Source organism: Phyllobates terribilis, unplaced genomic scaffold (assembly GCF_046119375.1).
Source record: "Phyllobates terribilis strain yellow unplaced genomic scaffold, ASM4611937v1 Scaffold_12__6_contigs__length_324123572, whole genome shotgun sequence".
NCBI lineage: Eukaryota > Metazoa > Chordata > Amphibia > Anura > Dendrobatidae > Phyllobates > Phyllobates terribilis.
The window spans coordinates 29,124,440-29,146,241 of record NW_027362772.1 but is presented as its reverse complement, the minus strand read 5'-3'; the positions used below and the strand labels follow the sequence as shown (position 1 = coordinate 29,146,241).

At 46.4% G+C, this 21,802-nt stretch overlaps 1 protein-coding gene across 2 annotated transcripts in view; it reads left to right on the top strand.

Moving 5' to 3' along the window:
• The window catches only part of LOC141172977 (uncharacterized), a 76,323-nt gene that overhangs the window by 38,252 nt on the left and 16,269 nt on the right, over positions 1-21,802 (top strand). Inside the window, exon 1 of one of the 2 annotated variants that reach the window (XM_073657589.1) lies at positions 20,536-20,771. The exons of the other annotated variant lie outside the window; for it this stretch is intronic. Coding sequence (XP_073513690.1) covers positions 20,684-20,771 — 88 coding nt within the window. The 5' untranslated portion in view covers positions 20,536-20,683. Of the gene's footprint in view, positions 1-20,535; positions 20,772-21,802 lie in introns of those variants that run through there. 2 annotated transcript variants of the gene reach the window in all.

Sequence of the window (21,802 nt, the reverse complement as noted above, 5' to 3'; positions counted from 1 at the left end):
GGAATTCTGCAATCTGTATGGCTGCCGGAAGATAAGGACGACACCCTACCATCCGCAGACTAATGGACTTTGTGAAAAAATGAACCAGGTGGTAATGGATCTTCTAAAAACGTTGCCCCTGGAAGAACGCAGTCTGTGGCCTGAAAAGTTGCCCGATCTGGTGGACCTATACAACCACATCCCGGTAGGTTCCACCAACTGTACCCCGGCTTACCTAATGAGGGCAAGACCTGGTAAGTTACCTGTTGACCTGGAAATGGGAGTCCTGACCCCCGAGGACACTTCACCAGAAACAGACTGGGACACAGAGAGGCAGCAGCAGTACCGGAGAGTACAGGAGAGCGTGGAGCGAAGTCTCTGTCAGGCTAGGGAAAGACAAGAGAAAACTTACAACCAGTATGCTCCCGCTGTTCCCCTGGTACCCGGAGAGCAGGTCTTGAAGAGGAAGAGACGGCTCCACAAGTTGGACGACCAGTGGGAGAAGGACCCGTACACCGTACTGCCCTCAAGCCACGAGAACCCGAAGGTCTGTACCATCAGTAAAGACGGAGGGGAAACCACAGCCATTGTATCCCGGGACCACCTGAAGAAGTGTCCCGAACAACTGAGGAACCCTGAAGAGGAACAAGAAGACCATCGACCCGTGGAAGAAAGGGAAGATATGGTTAGTACCGTGCTCGGGGACTTCCCTCAGTCTTGGACTCAAGTCAATGGTGCAGTTGTGGTACCCGTACTCACCTTCCTCCAACCATCATCCCAAGAACCTACGGAGCAACGGGTAGAGCTGGAAGAACAGCCGGTCCAGGAGGCAGAAGACTCCACACAAGCAGAACAGGAGAATCAACCCTCTGCTTATAGTGAGCCTGTCGTACCCCTAGTGAGACAAAGAGCCGGTAGACAGCTGCCCAGTTTACCCTTGACAGCTCCTACACCCTGTAGTTCAGGGCCAGACAGTCAGCTCCGTAGGTCCACTCGGGCCACTAGAGGCCAGTTACCCGCACGCTGGAGAATTTAAAATGTATAAATTGTTTTATTTATGTTTTTCTGTGTCTTGTTGCTTGTGTATAATGTTGTGTTTCTAGTTATTTTTAGGAATCCTTGGTGGATTTACCGGGAATCCTTGTACATAGTTGGAGCGTAACCCAGGATGGACTAGAGACTGTTAAGGACTCGGGGTAGGACAGACCCCTACCTGGTTACGTCTCCCTGTGTTGGTGAAATGGACACCTTGCTCTCTTCAGAGACTGCACCCGGTTGCGGACACGCCGTAACCATCTTTATATGTTTTCTTATTGTATTATTAATGTTTTTGCCTTGTTATGTTTTTCTAAATGTGTTTAGTCCCGGAGTACTAAATTTCACTAGGGGGGAATGTGGCACCCCAGGGGTCTGGTTTTCCACAGTAATGTAATGTTATGTCTGAGAGCAGGTGGGAGGTCCTTTGGTCAGGGATCCTGTGCATGCCACACCTCCTGCCCAGTCTTGGGAGGGGAAGAACTTCCCCTGTATAAACCCGGGGCTGAGGCAGGGTGAGTCAGACAAGTGGAGTAGAGACAAGAAGCAGCATAGGAAACAGCAGAGTTACAAGGAGTCAGGGGCTGGCAGCCGCAGAGCTCGCCCTGACTAAGAAGACTTCTTTCCGGACCCGGAGTCCGAGGCTGTGGGGACTAACTCCTACCCAGCAGCAGAATCCGTCAGGCAGGGGATTTCAGGTCCTCTGGCCCAGAAGCCCGAAGGCACGGTCACACGCGTGGGACCAGCACCGCCATCGTGGAGCGGAAGCCATTAGAAGGCCCCGAGTCACCGGCCATACGGGTGAGCACCACACGGTACACTCAGGGACGTGGGCTACTTACATCAGCTTCTAGCAAGGTAGCCAGAAGAGTACAGTCAGTTTGGGAGGCCTACAACTACGCCTGGCCAGGGGAGATCCCATCTGCTCAAGGACTGACCAGGCCCCGTTCGCTAGCAAGTACTCCGGGAGGGTCTATCATTGTCACCAGTAAAGACCCTGAACTACACCGTACCGTCTCTGAGTGGTTCCTGCTACCCCCATCATCCACGTCGGCTGCCCTGAGACCATACCCCTCCCGTTGGGGGTTATACTATCACGCTGCATAATCCTACCATCGGCCTCAGCGGTCTGCCCCGCAGCAGCAGCTCCCTGGCTGCACTCAACGGGTGGCGTAGTCATCAACTATTTACTACTAGTAGACTGCCGTCCAGTTTGACTCCCTGGGCACGGACCGGGTCACCGCCACGAGACTACAACCCTCCACGGATCCGGCTCCGGGTAAGCTCCCGCGTGCGCACCGCAGCGCGACACAGGCCCAGGGGCGCGTCAATTACACTTTATCTAAAAGAGTCCTTGTACAATTGTATTTACTGCTCTCTTTCATGACAGTGTTATCTACCAGCTCTGAGCTCAATGGTGTGGTCTGTCCATCTTGCATGCGGGATGATGTATGTAACACTTTAGAAACTGTAAAGTGCAGTGGACCTATGAATAGATGTCTACGTGTGACACAAAAGCCCCCCAGGTAACTCTTATAATATCTCATAGTTTTTTGTTTATTTTTTAAGGTTGAAGGAAGACTAAGTCCATCTAGTTCAACCCATAGCCTAACATGTTGATCCAGAGGAAGGCAAAAAAAAACCCATGTGGCAAACACTAAGCTCCACATTGGGGAAAAAAATTCCTTCCCGACTCCATGTGACAATCAGACTAGTTCCCTGGATCAACGCCCTATCAAGGAATCTAGTATATATAACCTGTAATATTATACTTTTCAAGAAAGGCATCCTTGCCCTTCTTAAATTTTAGTAGTGAATCACTCATTACATCATCATGCGGCAGAGAGTTCCATAGTCTCACTGCTTTTACAGTAAAGAATCCCCGTCTGTGATTATGATTAAACCTTCTTTCCTCCAGACGTAGAAGATGCCCCCTTGTCCCCGTCTCTGGCCTCAGAGTAAAAAGATCAGTCGACAGGTCTTTGTACTGTCCCCTCATATACTTGTACATAGTAATAAGATCACCCCTAAGCCTTCTTTTTTCCACAGTAAATAACCCCAAGTGTAATAACCTGTCTTGGTATTGCAGACCCCCCAGTCCTCTAATAACCTTGGTCGCTCTTCTCTGCACCCGCTCTAGTTCAGCTATGTCTTTCTTATACACCGGAGACCAGAACTGTACACAGTATTCTAAGTGTGGTCGCACTAGTGACTTGTATAGAGGTAAAATTATCTTCTCCTCATGAGCATCTATGCCTCTTTTAATGCATCCCATTATTTTATTTGGGATTTCTGCCACTTTGTATTAAAGGAATTTTTAATAGGGAAACTTTTTTTTCATGGATATGCCTGTTATTTTATATCTTGAATAGATTCAAATGTCTGAGCTGATCAAATTTATGGTACGTCTAGCTTAAGATTTTTTTTACATACAGTACACTACAGAGCTTCAAATCCCCATTGTTCTCATGCCACTGATTCTATAGTTCCCTTGACGGACTCTCTACTTCCTGATCCATCTCAAGATGGACATGTGACTTTTGCAACCATTCACTGCAGCCAATTCTTTGGAGAGGAACAGGAAGTACAAAGGGTGGCAATGAAACTGGGAAGTGAAGGTATGAGAGTGCTGGAGAGAGCTGGAGATACAAACCGGGAGTGTGACTCAATTTGATATTTCAGTGCATTCTAAAGTTTTGGCAAATCATTTTAAGGAACTGGAAATGTCCTTCATGTTTAAGAAGAATCTGTATAAGTATGTGTGGGGTGAGCTACACTTAGTGGTATCTAGAGATAGGTGCAATATTGTCATATAAATTTATAGCTATTGTATGTAATGGGAAGAGGGGGGTTTGGAGCTTTGCATCCTTAAAAAATGATCATCAATTTATTTATTGATATGTTTTTTTATAAATATACAGTATGTTATTGAAGAATATTGGAAATATGAAGAAAATGCTGTTTTCAGCAGCAGCTCCTGAGTACCCCTCAATGATTTCTAAGTGAAAAGAGCCAGTAAATTTGGCTTAAGGGTTCCCAGGTTTGGTTGGTCTCTATATAGCTGATGTGTTGCACCGGTGGAACAGTATTTAGGACACCTAGTCATTGTAAAGATCATGTAGCGTTGAAATTATTGTAAGTGGAATTTTATTTACTAAAAAACATGAAATTTCTGCAGGACACAACTCACCATCATACGTGGCAGCATGTGCAACGCAAAGCCTCTGCGATCTTGGCTTACAAGTCCGTAACCATTCTGGAATGATAGTGGAGACTAAGTATGAGTGCACTGGTGGTGCTGTCAAAGTCGTCTTGACTCCAACCGTTGCATGTCTTCTACTGCTGAAATGGTTCTTCTGAAAGCTTTTCAAGTTCTTGTGGTCTGCCATCGTCAAATATTCCAAGATATTCATGCTCTTTCAATCGACTGGTTTGCAAAGTGGTTTGATGTTTTGTTCTTTTGGAATCATCTTTGTGTCCATCAGCTGCCTTTAATATGATGAATGAATGAATTAACCTCTTTCCGAAGTGGTCAGTAATAGTACGCACCATGTTGGAAAGGCCGATTCAGCGGGGGCTCCGGCGCTGAGCCCGCACTGAACCAGGCACATGTCAGCTGATTTATACAGCTGACATGTGCCCGCAACAGCCGCGGGTGGAATCGCGATCCACCCGCGGCTGTTAACTAGTTAAATGCTGCTGTCAATCTCTACAGCGGCATTTAACAGTGCCACACCGGAACCGCGTCACTCACAACTGACTGATCGCGGGTCACTGATGGGTGGACATGACAACCCTGGGTCTGCAGCAGACCTCAGTGGTTGTCATGTAAAGATTTCTATGACCGCCACCTAGTGGTTTGCGCTCATAGCACAGGACCATTTCTGCTACATAGAGGTGATCTGCTCATTGCCTCTATGTAGCAAAGGCGATCGGACAGTTGCTGCTTCTAGTCTCCTGTGGAGACTATAGAAACAAGCAAAAAGTGTAAAAAAAATGCTTTTAAAAAAATAAAAAAAAAAAGTTTAAATCACTCCCCTTTTAGCCCCATTCAAAATAAAATAATACAAATTAAACCCCACATACACATATTTGGTATCGCCAAATTCAGATTGGTCCGATCTATCAATATAAAAAAAGAATTAATCCGATCAGTAAACGGCGTAACGAGAAAAAAATACCAAACGCCAGAATTATGATTTTTTGGTCACCGCAACATTGCAATAAAATGCAATAACGGGCGGTCAAAACATCGGCTCTACTCCAAAATGGTATCAATTAAAACATAAGCCTTGTGCACAAAAAATAAACCCTCACCCAGCCCCAGATCCCGAAAAATGGAGACGCTACGGGTCTTGGAAAATGGCGCTTTTTTTTTTTTTTTTTTTTAAAGCATACTTTGAATTTTTTTTTACCACTTAAATAAAAAAGAACCTATACATGTTTGGTGTCTACGAACTCAAAATGACCTGGAGAATAATAATGGCAGGTCAGTTTTAGCATTCAGTGAACGTGGAAAGAAAAAAAAACAAAAAACTGTGGAATTGCATTTTTTTGCAGTTTAACCGCACTTGGAATTATTTTCCCATTTTCCAGTACTCAATATGGTAAAACTAGTAATGGCGTCTAAAAGTACAACTCGTCCCACAAAAAATAATCCCTCACATGGCCATATTGAATAAAAATTAAAAAAAAAACGGTCTGGGAACAAGGGGAGCAAAAAACAAAAACTCAAAAACGGAAAATGCTCCGGTCATGAAGGGACAATAAAAAAAAATATTGGGGAATATTTTACGAATTAGGCAAACTATGATTAATATGGAATAGATATAGAACAACTTATTTTGTTTTCGCTCAGGAACACAACTTAATTTAGAGGGTTCCTCCATCAATATATATCCAAAAAAAGGCGTAACAGAGATCACCCATCAATTTATGTAATATAATTTCTATTAGAAAATAATTAAAAAGTTAGAGGAGTTGTCCACTACTTTTTCGTAGGATAGGGCATCAATGTATGATCGGTGCCGGAAGTGCTCACCTGCGGGGCTCTGACGTCAAGTGGTAGTGGCTTCCACGGTGTACTGCACATCCGCCTTCCATTCAATTGAATAGGAGGCAGATGTGCAGTATACCCCAGCGGCCACTACCACTTGACGGCGGAGCCCCGCAGGCGAGCATTTCCGGCCAGCGGACGCCACCGGCACCGATAACAGCTTATCGGCGGGGGTGCCACGTGCGGGACCACGGCCGATTATACATTGATGCCCTATCCTATGGAAAGAGCATCAATGTAAAAGTAGTGGACAACTTCTTTAATAAACTGATCTGAGGTCAATAAGGAGGGTATCAAAACAGAGAAGGGAATGTTAATGTCACAGCAATAAATCTGGATTATATTAATGAATAAATAATTAGATATATAACAAAGAGAATGTTCATACAATCCAGAAGTACATGATTTAATACATCCCCGAAATAAGATCAATATATGATTATTTATCCCAAATTATTTGATAACCAAAAGTATACACAGGAAAAATAATAATAATAAAGTGCAAATGTTGTGGTTCTGTTGAGCAAAAGTTTATATTTAATGTAGAGTACAATATATATCCTTGACAGTAGTATAGCAACAGAAACAATTAAGCATCAAGTAAAGTGCAAGTGCTAACTCCCTGAGAGATGATAAATAATGAGTACAGACAATATAATTCAATGTAAGTGACTCGCCCCCTGGGCCGTGGGGCACTCGGATCCGGGCAATAGGGGAACGATGGGAGTAGTAGTGGCAACCCGGTTCCGTGGCTCAGGGTGGTCAGGCCAGTGGTAGTCCGTTATGTGTTATTGATAATGTCCGACTACGCCACCCGTGGATTGCGGTTATTAGGAACCGCCGCTGCATGCAGACCGCTGGGGCTGATGAGGTGTGCAGCTAGGGTAGTGTGACTCCCCACGGGAAGAGTGCGGCCCCAGGGCAGTGTAGTGGATGGTGGGAGTGATGGTAGTGAGAGTCCCAGTGCCGATAGTGCTGGAGGAGCAAGGAGCACACAGACAACAGGTTGCAGTCCAGGGTCTTTACTGAAACAGGTAAACTGACCCATAAACAGTCCCACCTAGGAGGGGACCTGGATGTCTGAGAGCAACGGGGAAATTGGCCCTGGTCAGGGTGAGGGTGTAGGCCTACCGTGCTTTCTGCGCTCCTTCTGGCTATCTCCTCCTGATAGGGTAACAGCCCACGTTTCCGAGCTTTCCGTGTATTCTCGCCTGTATGGCCTGCGACGTGGGTTCCTTTCTGCTCCCAGCCTTGTACGGCTTTACTGGTCCCTTCGGTTGTGGCAGGGCCTCCAGGCTTCTTAGGCCAAGGAATATACAGTCCCTTGCGGACTGGTTATCTGCTGGAGGATGTAGAATCCTCTCAGCCTCAGACACCAAAGTCTGGTAAAATTAAATCTTCGCCTCTTGTCTCTGGCTTGTGGCTCTCCTCCTGCCACACTTCCTCTTAGGTGCAGTGCAACTGTCTGTCCCTGCTCCACTCTGGGACACATCTCAGTGCTGAGACAGGCAATCCAGTTCACCCTAACCCTGCCCTCAGTACCAGCTTTTATAGGGGCAGCCAGCTCCCCCTACTGACCTGAGACAGGAGGCATTGCATGCTAATGTTCCCCTGACTAGAGAACCTCCCCCTTGCTCTCAGACACAGCTTTAATTACACTTGTGGCATCCAGGTCAGGGTGACACATTCCCCCCTAGTGAAATTTAGTACTCCGGGACTAAACAATAAACAAAGACAATAAAACATTAATAGACATTAATAGACAGACGACGCACAAATTGAGTTCTTAAGGTCACAGTATGGTCTGTGACCGGGTGTCCATATCACCAATACAACGGGAGCCTTAACCAGGTGGGGGTCTGTCCTACCCCAAGTCCTTTACAGTCTTAGTTCATTCCTGGGTTAGGCTCCGAATGCAGTCCATACAAGGTCCCGGTTATAAAAAAGTCCATAACCTTTGAGTCCTTACGGTAGCTGCAAGAAACTGAAACACAGAATTACCAAACATGCACGTAACTTGGCAAACAATTCAACAGTTGGTAACAGGGTTATTTACAATCTTAGTACACTCTATATTCTCCAGCGAGCGGGTATCTGCCCCTTTGTGCTCCTGGTTGACCTCCTTAGCCCACTGTCTGGTGGTGGACCAACCTGGCTTTCCCGACTAGCGTTAGGGGTACAGCTACCAGCTGGGTGTACAGGTAGGGCAGGCAGCTGTCTGTGGGTCCTTTGGCTTACCGCAGGCATGGCAGGCTCACTGTCAGCAGAGGGTTGACTCTCCTGGGCTGCTGGTACAGGCTCTTCTGCCTCTGGAACCGCTTGCTCCTCTTCACCTTCTGGCTCTGGTGTTGGTTGTTGCTGTGCCGGTTGCAGGAAATGCAGGACGGGTACCACTATGGCATCATTTATGCGAGTCCAGGACTGAGGGAACTCTCCGAGAACGGTGCTGATCATTTCTTCCTTGTCCTCTGCGGGTTCAAGGTCACTCTGATCTTCTTCTGCACTACGGAGTTGCTCGGGGCACCTTTTGAGGTGGTCTCTGGAGACGACACTAGTGGTTTCTCCTCCATCCTTGGTGATCACGCACACCTTTGGGTTGTCGTGGTCAGACTGCAGTACGGTGTAGGGTTCCCTTTCCCACTGGTCGTCCAACTTATGTAGCCTTCTTTTTCGCTTTATCACTTGCTCACCAGGTTCTAGGGGACCAGCAGGGGCGTGTTGATTGAAGAGTTTTTCTTGCCTCTCTCTCACCTGGGCCAGGCTCTTCTCCACACTCTCCTGTACCTTCTTGTACTGCAGTTGCCTTTCCGTATCCCAGTCCGCATCCGGGGAGGTGTCCTCAGGTATTAGGACTCCCATCTCCAGGTCTACGGGCAGCTTACCTGGTCTAGCTCGCATCAGGTAAGCCGGGGTGCAGTTTGTAGCATTCACCGGGATATTGTTGTATAGGTCTATCAGGTCCGGCAGTTTTTCTGGCCACAGGCTGCGTTCCTCCAGGGGCAACGTCTTCAGGAGATCAATGACTATATTGTTCATCTTCTCACACATCCCGTTGGTTTGTGGATGGTAAGGCGTTGTACGAATCTTCTTACAGCCATAGAGGTTGCAGAACTCCTGGAAGATTTCAGCCTCGAACGCAGGACCCTGGTCTGTCAGGACCTGTTCCAGATACCCGTGTGGACGGCAGAAGTATTGCTGGAAGGCTCTGGCGGCTGTCTGGGCTGTCAAGTCCTTTACCGGGACCACCACTAGAAAACGGGAATAGTGGTCCACGATTGTCAGGGCACAGATGTATCCTGACCGGCTGGGAGCCAATTTGACATGGTCCAGAGCTACCAGCTCAAGAGGCTGCGTGGTGACGATGGGCCTCAAGGGTGTCCTCTGGCTGGCACGGTCCTTCCTCCTCAGGTGACAAGGGCCACAGTCTCTGCACCAATTTTCTACAGCTCCTCTCATGCCGACCCAAAAGAACCTTCCTCTTAGCAGGAACTCCAGTTTCTTCCAACCGAAGTGTCCCGCTCAGTCATGGTAAGCCCCCAGGACCATAGCTGCATCCCGCCTTGGGACCACGACTTGCCAGGTCAGCTCGTGCGTCCGGTGGTTGACAATCCTTCTGCACAACTTGCCTTCGTAGAGGAACAGTTTGCTCTTCTCCTTCCATAGCTGCTTGGCTTCCTCTGGGGCATCTGGATCTAAGCGGGCGTCTTCCCGGGTCAGCAGATCTTTCACCAGGCGGACTGCAGGGTCACTATCTTGGGTCTCGGCCCAGCTGTGGTGAGGTAGGGGATTGATCATCACAGTTGTTAGATCCTCCTCCTTCACGCGGTGAGAGTATTGAGCGGCTCCATACCGGTGAAACGCGGGGAGTTCTACCTCCTCCAGCTCTTCTGGGTCTTCGTCACCTTCAGGTAAGTGAGGCATCCTCGATAGGGCGTCAGCGTTGGCATTGGTTTTGCCGGCCCGGTACTTGATCACGAAGTCATAGTTGGAGAGACGGGCCATCCACCGCTGTTCTAGGGCACCCAGTCTTGCATTGTCCAGGTGTGTCAACGGGTTGTTGTCCGTGTACACGGTGAACTTTGCGGAGGCCAGGTAATGCTTGAAGCGTTCCGTCACGGCCCACACCACTGCCAAGAATTTTAGCTTGAAGGAGCTGTAATTCTCCGGGTTCCTCTCAGTGGGTCTCAGCTTCCGGCTGGCGTACGCGATCACCCGTTCTCTGCCCTGTTGGTTTTGGGACAGTACTGCTCCAAGTCCCACATTACTGGCATCTGTATGGAGAATAAAAGGCTGGCCATAATCAGGGTAGGCCAGGATCTCATCCCCCGTGAGGGCCATCTTCAACTGGCGGAAGGACTCCTCTTCCGGTTTATCCCACTTGAAGGGTGGCTTTTGACTTCTGGACTTAGACTGTCCGATCAGGAGGTCCTGCATAGGAGCTGCCATCTTAGTGAACCCGGGGATGAACCTTCGGTAGTAGCCTACCAACCCGAGAAACTGTCTCACCTCTTTGATGTTCGAGGGGCTTGGCCAGCTCTTGATTGCCGTGACCTTGTGAGGGTCGGGGGCCACTCCTTCCGCGCTTACCATGTGCCCTAGGTACTGGACCTATGGTTTCAGCAGGTGACACTTCGATGGTTTCACCTTCAGGCCATAGCCTGCCAGGGCTTCGAACACCTCAGCCAGGTGTTTGAGATGGTCCTCGTAGGTCTTCGAATAGACGATCACGTCGTCCAGGTAAAGGAGGACCGTCTTGAAGTTTCGGTGCCCTAGACAGCATTCCATCAGCCGCTGGAAGGTCCCTGGTGCGTTGCAGAGCCCGAAGGGCATGCAGTTGAATTCGCTCAGTCCCATCGGGGTGGTGAAGGCGGTCTTCTCCTTGTCAGCCTCTGCCACAGGAACCTGCCAGTACCCGCTAGTAAGGTCCAAAGTAGAAAAGAAGTTAGCAGATTTTAGTGCGGCTAAAGACTCCTCTATTCTAGGCAGCGGATATGCGTCTTTGTGGGTGATACGGTTGATTTGTCTATAGTCCACGCACATTCTCATGGTGCCGTCTTTCTTTTTTTACCAGAACCAGTGGGGCTGCCCAGGGGCTACAGCTATCTCTAATGACCCCAGCTTCTTTCATTTCCCGCAGCATACCCTTGGCGTTCTGATAATGTGCAGGGGGTACAGGCCTGTGTCTCTCTTTTATTGGTGGGTGGCTCCCTGTGGGGATGTGGTGTTCTATCCCCTTTACTCTGCCGAAGTCTAGCGGGTGCTTACTAAAGACTCTCGTACTCCTGTACCACCCGGTAAACTCCTTTTTTTTGGTGCAGGGGAGTGGAGTCAGCACCCATATGGAGTTTCTGGCACCAGTCCTCCTTTTGTTTCTGGGAGCCATTACCCTCCGCCTGAGGAGATGGAGGCAAGGGTTCCACGGCCCTGATAGCTTTGTGTTCGACAACAAACAGTTTGGCGAGTGTAGCGTACCTGGGTAAGTGTACCTCCCTCTCCCCAATGTTGAGGATGCGGACGGGCACCCTCCCATGACGGACATCAACCACCCCCCGGGCTGTCAAAATGGTGGGCCTGCTGTCTGAGTACACGGGTTCTACCATGGCTTGGTAGACTCTACCTCTCAACCCGATTGCAGTCCGACACCAGATCATCATTTCACTTTTGGGAGGCATGGAAATGGGGAATGGGTCACTCAGTCTTACGCTACCGATCTCACCACCAGACAGTTCTACCTGCTGCCGTCTCATCAGGGCTTTTATCTCCTTGTTGAGGACTCTCTGTTGGCTGGAACTAGCATTCACCGCCACCTGTTGTAGAATTACAATTACCTCTGAAAGACAATTTTCAATTACATTAGTACCCACAGTTATTTTAGGGTGACTTTCACGATGGTCAATGTCCACAATAATTACTCCCTGTGCCGGCAGTTCAACTTTACCAATTTTAATGGTCATCTCCTTGAACCCCATCTGCGGCACGGGTAAGCCATTACTGGTGATGATGCTCAAGTTACTGTCTGGATACCGTGTGATATCAGCATCAGTCCAATACTGCTTAAAAAGTACATAAGGGATAGGGGTTACTTGTGACCCAGTATCCAGCAAGGCGCTCATGGGGATACTGTCCAGCACCACGGGTAAAACTGGGCGCCCCCCAACATACTTATTACGCCAATTGTAAGGGCCTGGTGATCTTATGCCTGGGGGTTGGCCCTCTGCCCCAGGTTGGACCCGTTTAAATTACAGTACCTGGAAATGTGTCCGGGCTGGTTGCATCGACGGCAAATGGGCTGTCCATCCTCTGCGTAGCGGTCTGTGGGCCTCCCTCGGAATGACGGGATCCTCCTCTGTCGACGCCACGGGACATCCTCCGGACTTGAAGCCAGCTCGATGGGTCTTGACGGGTCCACTTGCAACGCCTGGACGGTCCTGGTCAATGCCGTGACGCTCCTGGTCAGCTCCTGGACTTGGTGGTGCAGGTCTTTCGACGGGGCTTGGTTCAGGGCCTGTGCATCAGCCCCCACGGGGTCCATAGAGGAGGGCGCCGCCTCCTGGTGGTAGGTGATAGCAGGGCGCCGGGGGTTTATAGCGCCACTGGTTGCAGATTCACGGAGCACCCTTATGGCCCTGTCCTTAAATTGGGCAAAGGTCAGGTCGGGGTTCTGAAAGAACATGAGGCGCAGTTGGGCCCTGAGGACGCTAGACAGCAGACCTTCTATGAATTGTTCTGTTAGCAGTTTATCCGTTTCCTGCACACTGCCAGGTTCAGTTTGTTGAATAGCCCTCAAGGCTTCCTGCAGATTTAGGGCATAGTCTCTGATGCTGTCCTGTGCCCGCTGCTTACATCCATAGAACTTCATTTTAATCTCAGCGGAGGTACGTGTGTCAAAGGTACCCCGCAGCCGGGCCAGAATACCCTTCACAGTCCTTTTCTCCTCAGTGGGCCATGATTTTACCTCCCTTTGGGCTGCGCCAGTTAACTGCCCTGTCAATATGCTGACCTTCTGCTCCTCTGTCAAGGGGTAAACCTGGAACAAACTGTACAGCCTTTCTTTAAAGTCAATTAGGGCATGGGGCTCCCCTGAGTATTTGGGCAGCCAGGCCGCTCCATGGATGTAAGGCAGGGAAAAGGGCATCACCGCTGCTGCAGCTGCGTTGGTGGTAGTGGGAGCCTCTGTATCCGACATCTTCCTCCCCCCTAGTTAAGCGTGGCCTACCTTCCGACGATCCTCTCCTGTAGGCCGCGGCTCCGCTGCTGCTGCTATGGACGAGGACCTGGCGTCGCGTCCTGATGACGTCAGCGTCGCTCTCTCTCCCTTCCTGGACCTTGCGCAGCGTCTGTGCGTGGGGCGGAGCTTCCTTATCTCGCGCGGTTTTGACGTCCACGCCCCTCTTCTTCCCGCGCGGCGTCCTGAAGATGGCGTCCGATGGCGGGAAGCAGCTGCGGATGGCGGGAAGAAGGCAGAAGACGGCGGGAAACGGTCCAAGATGGTGTCTGATGGCGGGAATCGGCTCCGGACGGTGGGAAACGACTCCGGACGGCGGGAAACTTTGCCACAGGTAAGTCTTTTTCAGGCACGCAGTACCCGGTGGTTGCGGGCACGAAATCCTGCCGACTACGCCAAAGCTGACTCGCCCCCTGGGCCGTGGGGCACTCGGATCCGGGCAATAGGGGAACGATGGGAGTAGTAGTGGCAACCCGGTTCCGTGGCTCAGGGTGGTCAGGCCAGTGGTAGCCCGTTATGTGTTATTGATAATGTCCGACTACGCCACCCGTGGATTGCGGTTATTAGGAACCGCCGCTCCATGCAGACCGCTGGGGCTGATGAGGTGTGCAGCTAGGGTAGTGTGACTCCCCACGGGAAGAGTGTGGCCCCAGGGCAGTGTAGTGGATGGTGGGAGTGATGGTAGTGAGAGTCCCAGTGCCGATAGTGCTTGAGGAGCAAGGAGCACACAGACAACAGGTTGCAGTCCAGGGTCTTTACTGAAACAGGTAAACTGACCCATAAACAGTCCCAGCTAGGAGGGGACCTGGATGTCTGAGAGCAACGGGGAAATTGGCCCTGGTCAGGGTGAGGGTGTAGGCCTACCGTGCTTTCTGCGCTCCTTCTGGCTATCTCCTCCTGATAGGGTAACAGCCCACGTTTCCGAGCTTTCCGTGTATTATCGCCTGTATGGCCTGCGACGTGGGTTTCTTTCTGCTCCCAGCCTTGTACGGCTTTACTGGTCCCTTCGGTTGTGGCAGGGCCTCCAGGCTTCTTAGGCCAAGGAATATACAGTCCCTTGCGGACTGGTTATCTGCTGGAGGATGTAGAATCCTCTCAGCCTCAGACACCAAAGTCTGGTAAAATTAAGTCTTTTCTCTGCCAAGACAGGCTCTCTTCGCCTCTTGTCTCTGGCTTGTGGCTCTCCTCCTGCCACACTTCCTCTTAGGTGCAGTGCAACTGTCTGTCCCTGCTCCACTCTGGGACACTTCTCAGTGCTGAGACAGGCAATCCAGTTCTCCCTAACCCTGCCCTCAGTACCAGCTTTTATAGGGGCAGCCAGCTCCCCCTACTGGCCTGAGACAGGAGGCATTGCATGCTAATGTTCCCCTGACTAGAGAACCTCCCCCTTGCTCTCAGACACAGCTTTAATTACTCTTGTGGCATCCAGGTCAGGGTGACACATAAGTGTAGTAAATGCTGTGACTTCCATTTTATCCAGAGTCATGTTTCGCTTCCGGCTTTCTCTAGGGCCCGGAACATAATCTTTGTCATATATCTATATTATGATCTAATTATATATTCATTAATCTAATCCAGATTTATTGCTGTGAGATCAACATTCCCTTCTCTGATATCTGATTATTGTATTAACTTTTTAATAATATTCTAATAAAATTATATTATATAAATTGTCGGGTAACTTCTCTTACTCCATTTTTTGGTTCTGTTCTTATAAAAATATGACTAATGTCTAATGTAAGTGATGAACTGGGTCCTGGACTGTTCTGATACACTGGACTATCTCCTTTTATTAGTGTGGGGCCTTTGGTAATAATAGGAACAGAGAGAGATCAGCTGTAATCTTTTGGGGCCACCAAAACTAGTAGTTTTCTAAATTATTGTACTAACCGGTTAATACATGGACTTATCTGGTTGAATACAGGCACCAACTAAATCTACCTCACTGCCATTGAGAACAGAGATGAAACCGAAATCACAAATACTATAGAACAAATATATCTTATGATGTTTTGCTCAGATCGTGGCCATATTTGTGGTCCTTCCTCAGGAGTAATAATTAACAATTTGAGTCTATTTTTGGGTGTGATTTCATAAACTACACCATTTTTGTTGTATGGCTCATAAAACCGTTCCAGCTAAATCATAACAGTCACTATAGAAGCAAAAAGTATAGGATTTATGGTAACTGAGAAAAGATGAAGCCCAGCGCCGTCTATGCTTCCAGATGGGGAAGGGCTTCCCTCTGTACTGGAAGTATTTTTTTGTATCAAAGAAAGGAGCTTAGAAGTCGTTTCATGGTTTATGGAAACAACTCCAGACCCTTCTGTCCTGGGTGGTAAAACCTAGCACCGTGATGGAAGATCATTAGCTCCAATGATCTCTTTGCTGTCAGATTCCTCCTCTCTATATAAATCGCCGATTGTACTGTACTGTATATATTTTTGCTGATAAAGTTACTTTTGTACAAACTGTCTTTGTGTCATTATTTGCAATATCTTTGTGTAACAATGAACTCAGGAATTTGAAAATGGTTGTTTAGTGTAAAAAAAAATCTATATATTTTTAAGTGGGATAAAAAAATAATAAAAAAAGCAGATATTCACCCTCACCGATCCCCTACAGACTCTAGTCCCTGCTGGTCTCTACTTCCTGGTCTCAACTCAACCTTATATCAGGAAATGATCCTTTAGCCAATCACTGAAAGAGGCGTGTCACCACTGTGGCTAGTGATTGGCTGATCATTCTTTTTCTTATCATTTTGGTGTATTGGGAGGGTACGGGAAGTCGGGCACTAGATAAGCATCAAAACAGCAGCCATGGGGAATCAGTGAGGTTAAGTATTCTTTTATTTCTTTTCCTTTTGTAAATCTGGCTTAGCTTTTTGAAAAACATTTTTTTATTATTTGAGCAACTATTTTAATGAACAGATATTCACCTACATCTCTACTTACCTTAAAGAGGTTGTCCACTACTTTTACATTGATGGCTATGGATGTGCAGATACAGAGGATGTGCAGTAACAAGCCCCTACCACTACAAGTAGATGGAAAGCTCCGCAACTAAGTACTTCTGGCCTCCATCACCGATAACAACTGATCGGCGGGGATGCCGGGTGTCAGACCCCGACCGATCAGACATTGATGACCTATGCTAAGGATAGGCCATCAATGTAAAAGTAGTGGACAATCTCTTTAAGTCCTAGATATTTATCTCCTTCCCAACGTATGTTGAAATAATACATTATAAGTCAGATGTAGCTGTATGAGAAAGGATCAAGAACTAAAGTTTTGAAGTTTATAGTACAATCAATCAAATTATGGTATGTAGGGATGAGCGGATCCATGGAAGTTTGGGTTCTGGTACCCGACCAAACTTCGATTTGGGTACCAGAACTTTATCCGAACTTGAACCTGAACTCGAATCCCATTGAATTCTGTTGGGACCCAAATTTTGCACCTGGAAAATTCTCTCTCTCTCTTTCTTCCCCCGGACTTTTGAACATTAAAACAGACTTCCGGGAGAAGACAGTGTTCAAAGCTCAACATCGGTTTGAGCTCCAAACTTTAAAGTTTGGGTATGCTCAAGTTCCTTATAAGGATTAAAAATTAACTTAAAGTTAAAAATGTATTAATATTACAAAAAAAAAATTGTTAAGGTTTAAGCACCACCATTTACCAATTAAAAAATAAGGAAATAAAAAAATAAATAAACATATTCAGCTACATCACGTCGACTGGTTACATGTCCAATTTATGCAATAACAAAAGAAATGACTTAAAATAAAAAAATCAAAATTTCTTCTCACCATTTTCCCATTTTGTTTTTCCAATTTGTAGCTCATTCTATGTTAAGTGATTGAAAGCATTCTACAGATTTGGTAATTAAGGCTCCAATATTGAATAGCAACAGGTTTACACTTACTATAAGGACCAAGAGATCATCTTGATATAAACAAGCTTGTTCCTCCACCTCTCCATAGAAGAACCTTTCTATATTACCTGCCATAATAAAACAAACACTTTTTCCATTAAATGGATTGGCCTAAAATTACTTTTTGTGAGATTCGGTAGAAACATTCATTAATTTTTTAAATACCTTTTCTCTATTTAAACTTACCAACTGACAAAAATACAATGATAAATCCCTTTAAATTGATGCACAGAGCATGATAGACCTGAATTCTCCACTAGGGGGAGCACAATACATATTAACTTATTCCGCTATGGTAATGGTTGCTGTATAGATCTGTGTGTTGCGCTCCCCCTAGTGGCAGCTGCAGGAAAATGCCAGAATTCTATGCAAAAAGAGAACAGAGAACTATCAGTGAATTTCTGATATCAGGAGGCATAATTTAATATTTTCTTGCCTGAACAAATTTTCATTTGAGTTCTTTTATTTGTTTCCTCCCTTCTATCAAGAGTGATATTTTTTTCATTTTTCCATTAATCTGATGGCCTGATATTTGCATGGCAAATTTATGACACTATTCACTCTACCAAAAACAACTCTCTTGGCTTTTCAGGTTCTTTTTTTCATGGTGTTCATTGCACGACTTAAATCATTTTAGATTTTGATACCCCAGACATTTTTGGATACAGTAATAGGAAATATCTTTATATATTTTATTTTTTCCAATGTCTTTTTTTGTATTTTTAAAGAGGGTAAAAATGGGGTGATGTAAATTTCCATTTTTTTACTAGTTTTGAATAACTTTTTTTTTTAAGTCCCCAGAGATGACTTGAACATGCAAGTATTTGATTGCTTATTCTGTATTCTGCAACACCATTATATTACAGTTTATGGCAAGAATTACGATCTACTATTTTAAGGAGTACCAAGATGGCATTGACAATGTCTTTCAGCAACTTGTTGGTACCCCATGATAAGCAGGGCAGGATGTCGACTGTCGCCTGAAACCAAGTACCCCCAGATTTGCTCGTCTTCCCTGTTAGAGATTAACAACAGAATTTAAACAGAAGTGATAGGAGCCCAGCTCCAGGTGCTGCTGTTAGGGGCAAGAGCTGGCTGTATAACACAGCTGTCATTTCCCATTGTAGGGTTTTTACTCACTTGGGTGATACAGGAGGCAAACAGAAAGCATGTTCCATGTCGGTTTATTACTTCATAAACCAAAAAGCAAAAAGGAAAAACGAACATCCTTTAGTTCAGGCAAGCAAAGTAAAGTGTCCTTTAAGCAAGTCTCTGCTTAGCCAGTCCTGTGGGCACACAGGCTGGATAGCATCCAGTATCCTGGCTCGGTCTGGAGACAACACCACACAGGGGGCCTTCTCCCTCCAAACACACAGGCCACACATGTGCCTAACAACGGCCTCCATTTTATAGGTTGTTAACCACACTCAGAGGTGAGGTATGTAGGTATCTGGACCCGACCAGCTCTCCAAACTACCCATAACCCAATCCCAGGTGCACCAGTCAGTCCTTTTAGTGCTTACATGCACTAGAGCGACACTCCGGGTCACATCACAGAGGACAGCCATCTCTTTGACACATACCTCCCTTCGACTATGCGACCGTTTGCCACCTTACACCCTGTATGGCATGCACTCACATCCTGAGCCTGCTCTATACACTGATACTTGTTGTGTTATGTACTGTGCCAGTGTATCACTCAATAAGAAGGGGTTCAAATGTACCTAATTTAGAGACCAATCTATAAATATTAGCAACTGACATCTGCCATAAATAAATGTACCTGTAATCTTTTGTAAACCTGTAGGTGACACGTCCTGATTCTTTTATGAGCTCAACCAGGCTTGGACTGGCCCACTGGAGAACAGGAGAATCCTCTGGTGGGCCGCTGTGCAAAAGTGGGCCACCACCCTCTTAGATGAGCAGTACTTGGCAAAATATACTTGAATCACTATGTACAGACAAATTCATTTAACAATCTACCCAGTTCATTTTTATATAAATTTTTATATAAATTTGTGATGGAGGACAATGTCACTTTTGCATGAAGCCGAAAAGTGAATCCCTGGAGTTGGTTACTGGTGAGCCCTTGGCATCCCAGTCTGACACTGAGCTCAACCAATAGACAAACTCATCTCTGCTGTATTCTCACTTCGGCTCACAATAATGGGCTAAAAAGATTTACTTAATGAAATGTGAAGCCGAAGTAACATACATGGTCCCTTAAATCATTTTTCAGACTTGACTCCAGGGGTGTAGAAGCTTAATGGAGATACAATTGCCAGAAAAACAAGTCGCTCCACATTCCTTGATCTTACTGTAGTCAGACAGATCTCTGCGTCCCTCTCGTCTAGAAATAAATCTGCAGTTAACGTATGATAAATATATAGAAATATCAATGCTGTAACCTATGCATCATTGTATCTCCACCTGAATACTGCTGGGGAGCCACATGCTGGGGGCCACAATTGTGATGTTATTTTGACAGCACTGCAGTCAATCACTGAGCTCAGTGACTAGTCCATTGAGCTCAGTGATTCGCTGCAGCGCTATCAATGCTGCAGCTAAACAACACAAAATGGGACAGTGGCAGAAACTCTGCGCTGAACACCGGGGGGGTAAGTTATTTTTAAATTGTTTTTTTACACCCAATTTAGCCTATGGGAAAAAGTTTTCTGAAAAGGGACAAACCCTTTAAAGGGAATCTGTCATCAGTTTTTTTTTGCCACGTAATCTGAGATTACCATAATTTAGGGTTAGAAAACCTGATTTTAATGATGTGTCGCTTAGTGGGCTACTTGCTGTAATTTTGAACCAATCACAGTTTTTTCTGTAACAGATCCTCCAGTTCTCTGAATTCTGAGCTCTGCATAACTCCGCCCATATGAATGTACTCAACTGCCAATGCTGCCTGGAAGACTACCTTGCAACAGGTTTACTGGTCCTCTAGTGATAATCTCCTCCTCCTCCGTTTTCATCAAAACTACAGCAAGCAGCTCAGTAATTGACACATTGTTTGGAATCAGGGTTTCTCACTCTCTCTATTTTATGCTGCTCTCTGGTGGTAAAAAACCTAGTGACTAAATCGCTTTAAGTAAAAAAAAAAACACCTGCAGGTGTTTACATCCTTTGACACTGATCCTTTACCGTAGAGCCTAATGACGGAGCACCCTAATAACAACACCAGTCTTCATACCTACTGACATATTGTTCTACTGACACAGCTGATGATGAGAGCAGACCTTTGTCTCCAAAATACCATCTTTCTGTGAAACATGTCCTGACACCTAAGAAATCCAGCACTTCTTCTTCTGCGAGCGTAACACTGGAAGGTATGTGAGAAAAGGATTGGCCTCGGTGTCCCACCTTCATCGACAATCAGCCTCTGGGGTGGATCTCCATCCAGTATACATGACTCGCAGTGAAAGCCTTCTGAAAAGACAACTGGGGAATAAATGAACCACGGAGGAAAGTTTTGGCGAGTGCTAAAAGTAATGCTCCTAGTCGGGATCCTGTGTCTGCTCTCTACTCTTCCATCCACCAGTAAGTATGGCTTTGCTTTGGAGGTCTAGTCCTTCAATATTAGTATATTGGAGTTCCATTAATGTAACATGATATGGTTCATGAGCTGTAAAGATACAGATTATACTTAGTGAGACATCGAACAACTGCTCCTGGCAAACTAAGCACAATATGTAGGAACCATGCGAATCAGGGTTGACAAACTAAAAGTTAAGAAAAAAGTAGGTCAAAACTGCTCATGCGTCAGCGTGGATGAAGAAAAGATATTGATCCTTGCAGGATTTCATTAAGAAGGGGAATTTAAGGTTGTGTTTGATGGTTTCGAGCGAGAAGGAGCGGTTCGCTCCAGAGGGAGCGCTCATGTCTTCTGTATGGCGAGAGAGTAGTATTGAGGTAGAAAGTTAAAGAGTAAGGGAGAAATGTGGTAGAAATTTAGTAAATTTTGCCACAAACTGGATAAAGATATTAAGCCTTCTTTTGTAGGTGAGCTCATATCTCAAAATTTGATTCAGGTAGATCAACTCCAATTTGAATTTGGCCGAATTATGTTTCACCTCCACCTCTAATTTGTGCTACAGGTCTACCAAAGGTTACCTTGACTCTGATAACACATCACAGTGATATGCTCCCACAAAACAATGGAATTTGACACCTAACTTGGCATTTGTCAATAGCTTGTCAAATATCCTAAGCTGTCTGTGATAACCTTCTGGGACAAATTATCAAGATGGTTCTTTGTGAGTCACGTTCACATTTACTAGATCGGTACAGTACTAGTTCTTGTATTGTTATGTTCCAGACCCCTTCTGTCACGCAAGGCTTGGGAAAGATTAAGTGCAACACAAAGGGAAGAAGGGAAGGGAGTCCAGACTCTAAGGAAAGGGGGAAGTGGAGACCTCCTAGGCTGATTTGATATCACCCTGTCTCCCTTACCATCACTATATTGGTTCTTCTCCAATCGCTGCACAGGAACATATCCCTGTATTTCCCTAGTGCGTGGCCCTGGATAAAGAAGGGGGGAGTGAGCACTAGTCATTCCCCACTAACAACTA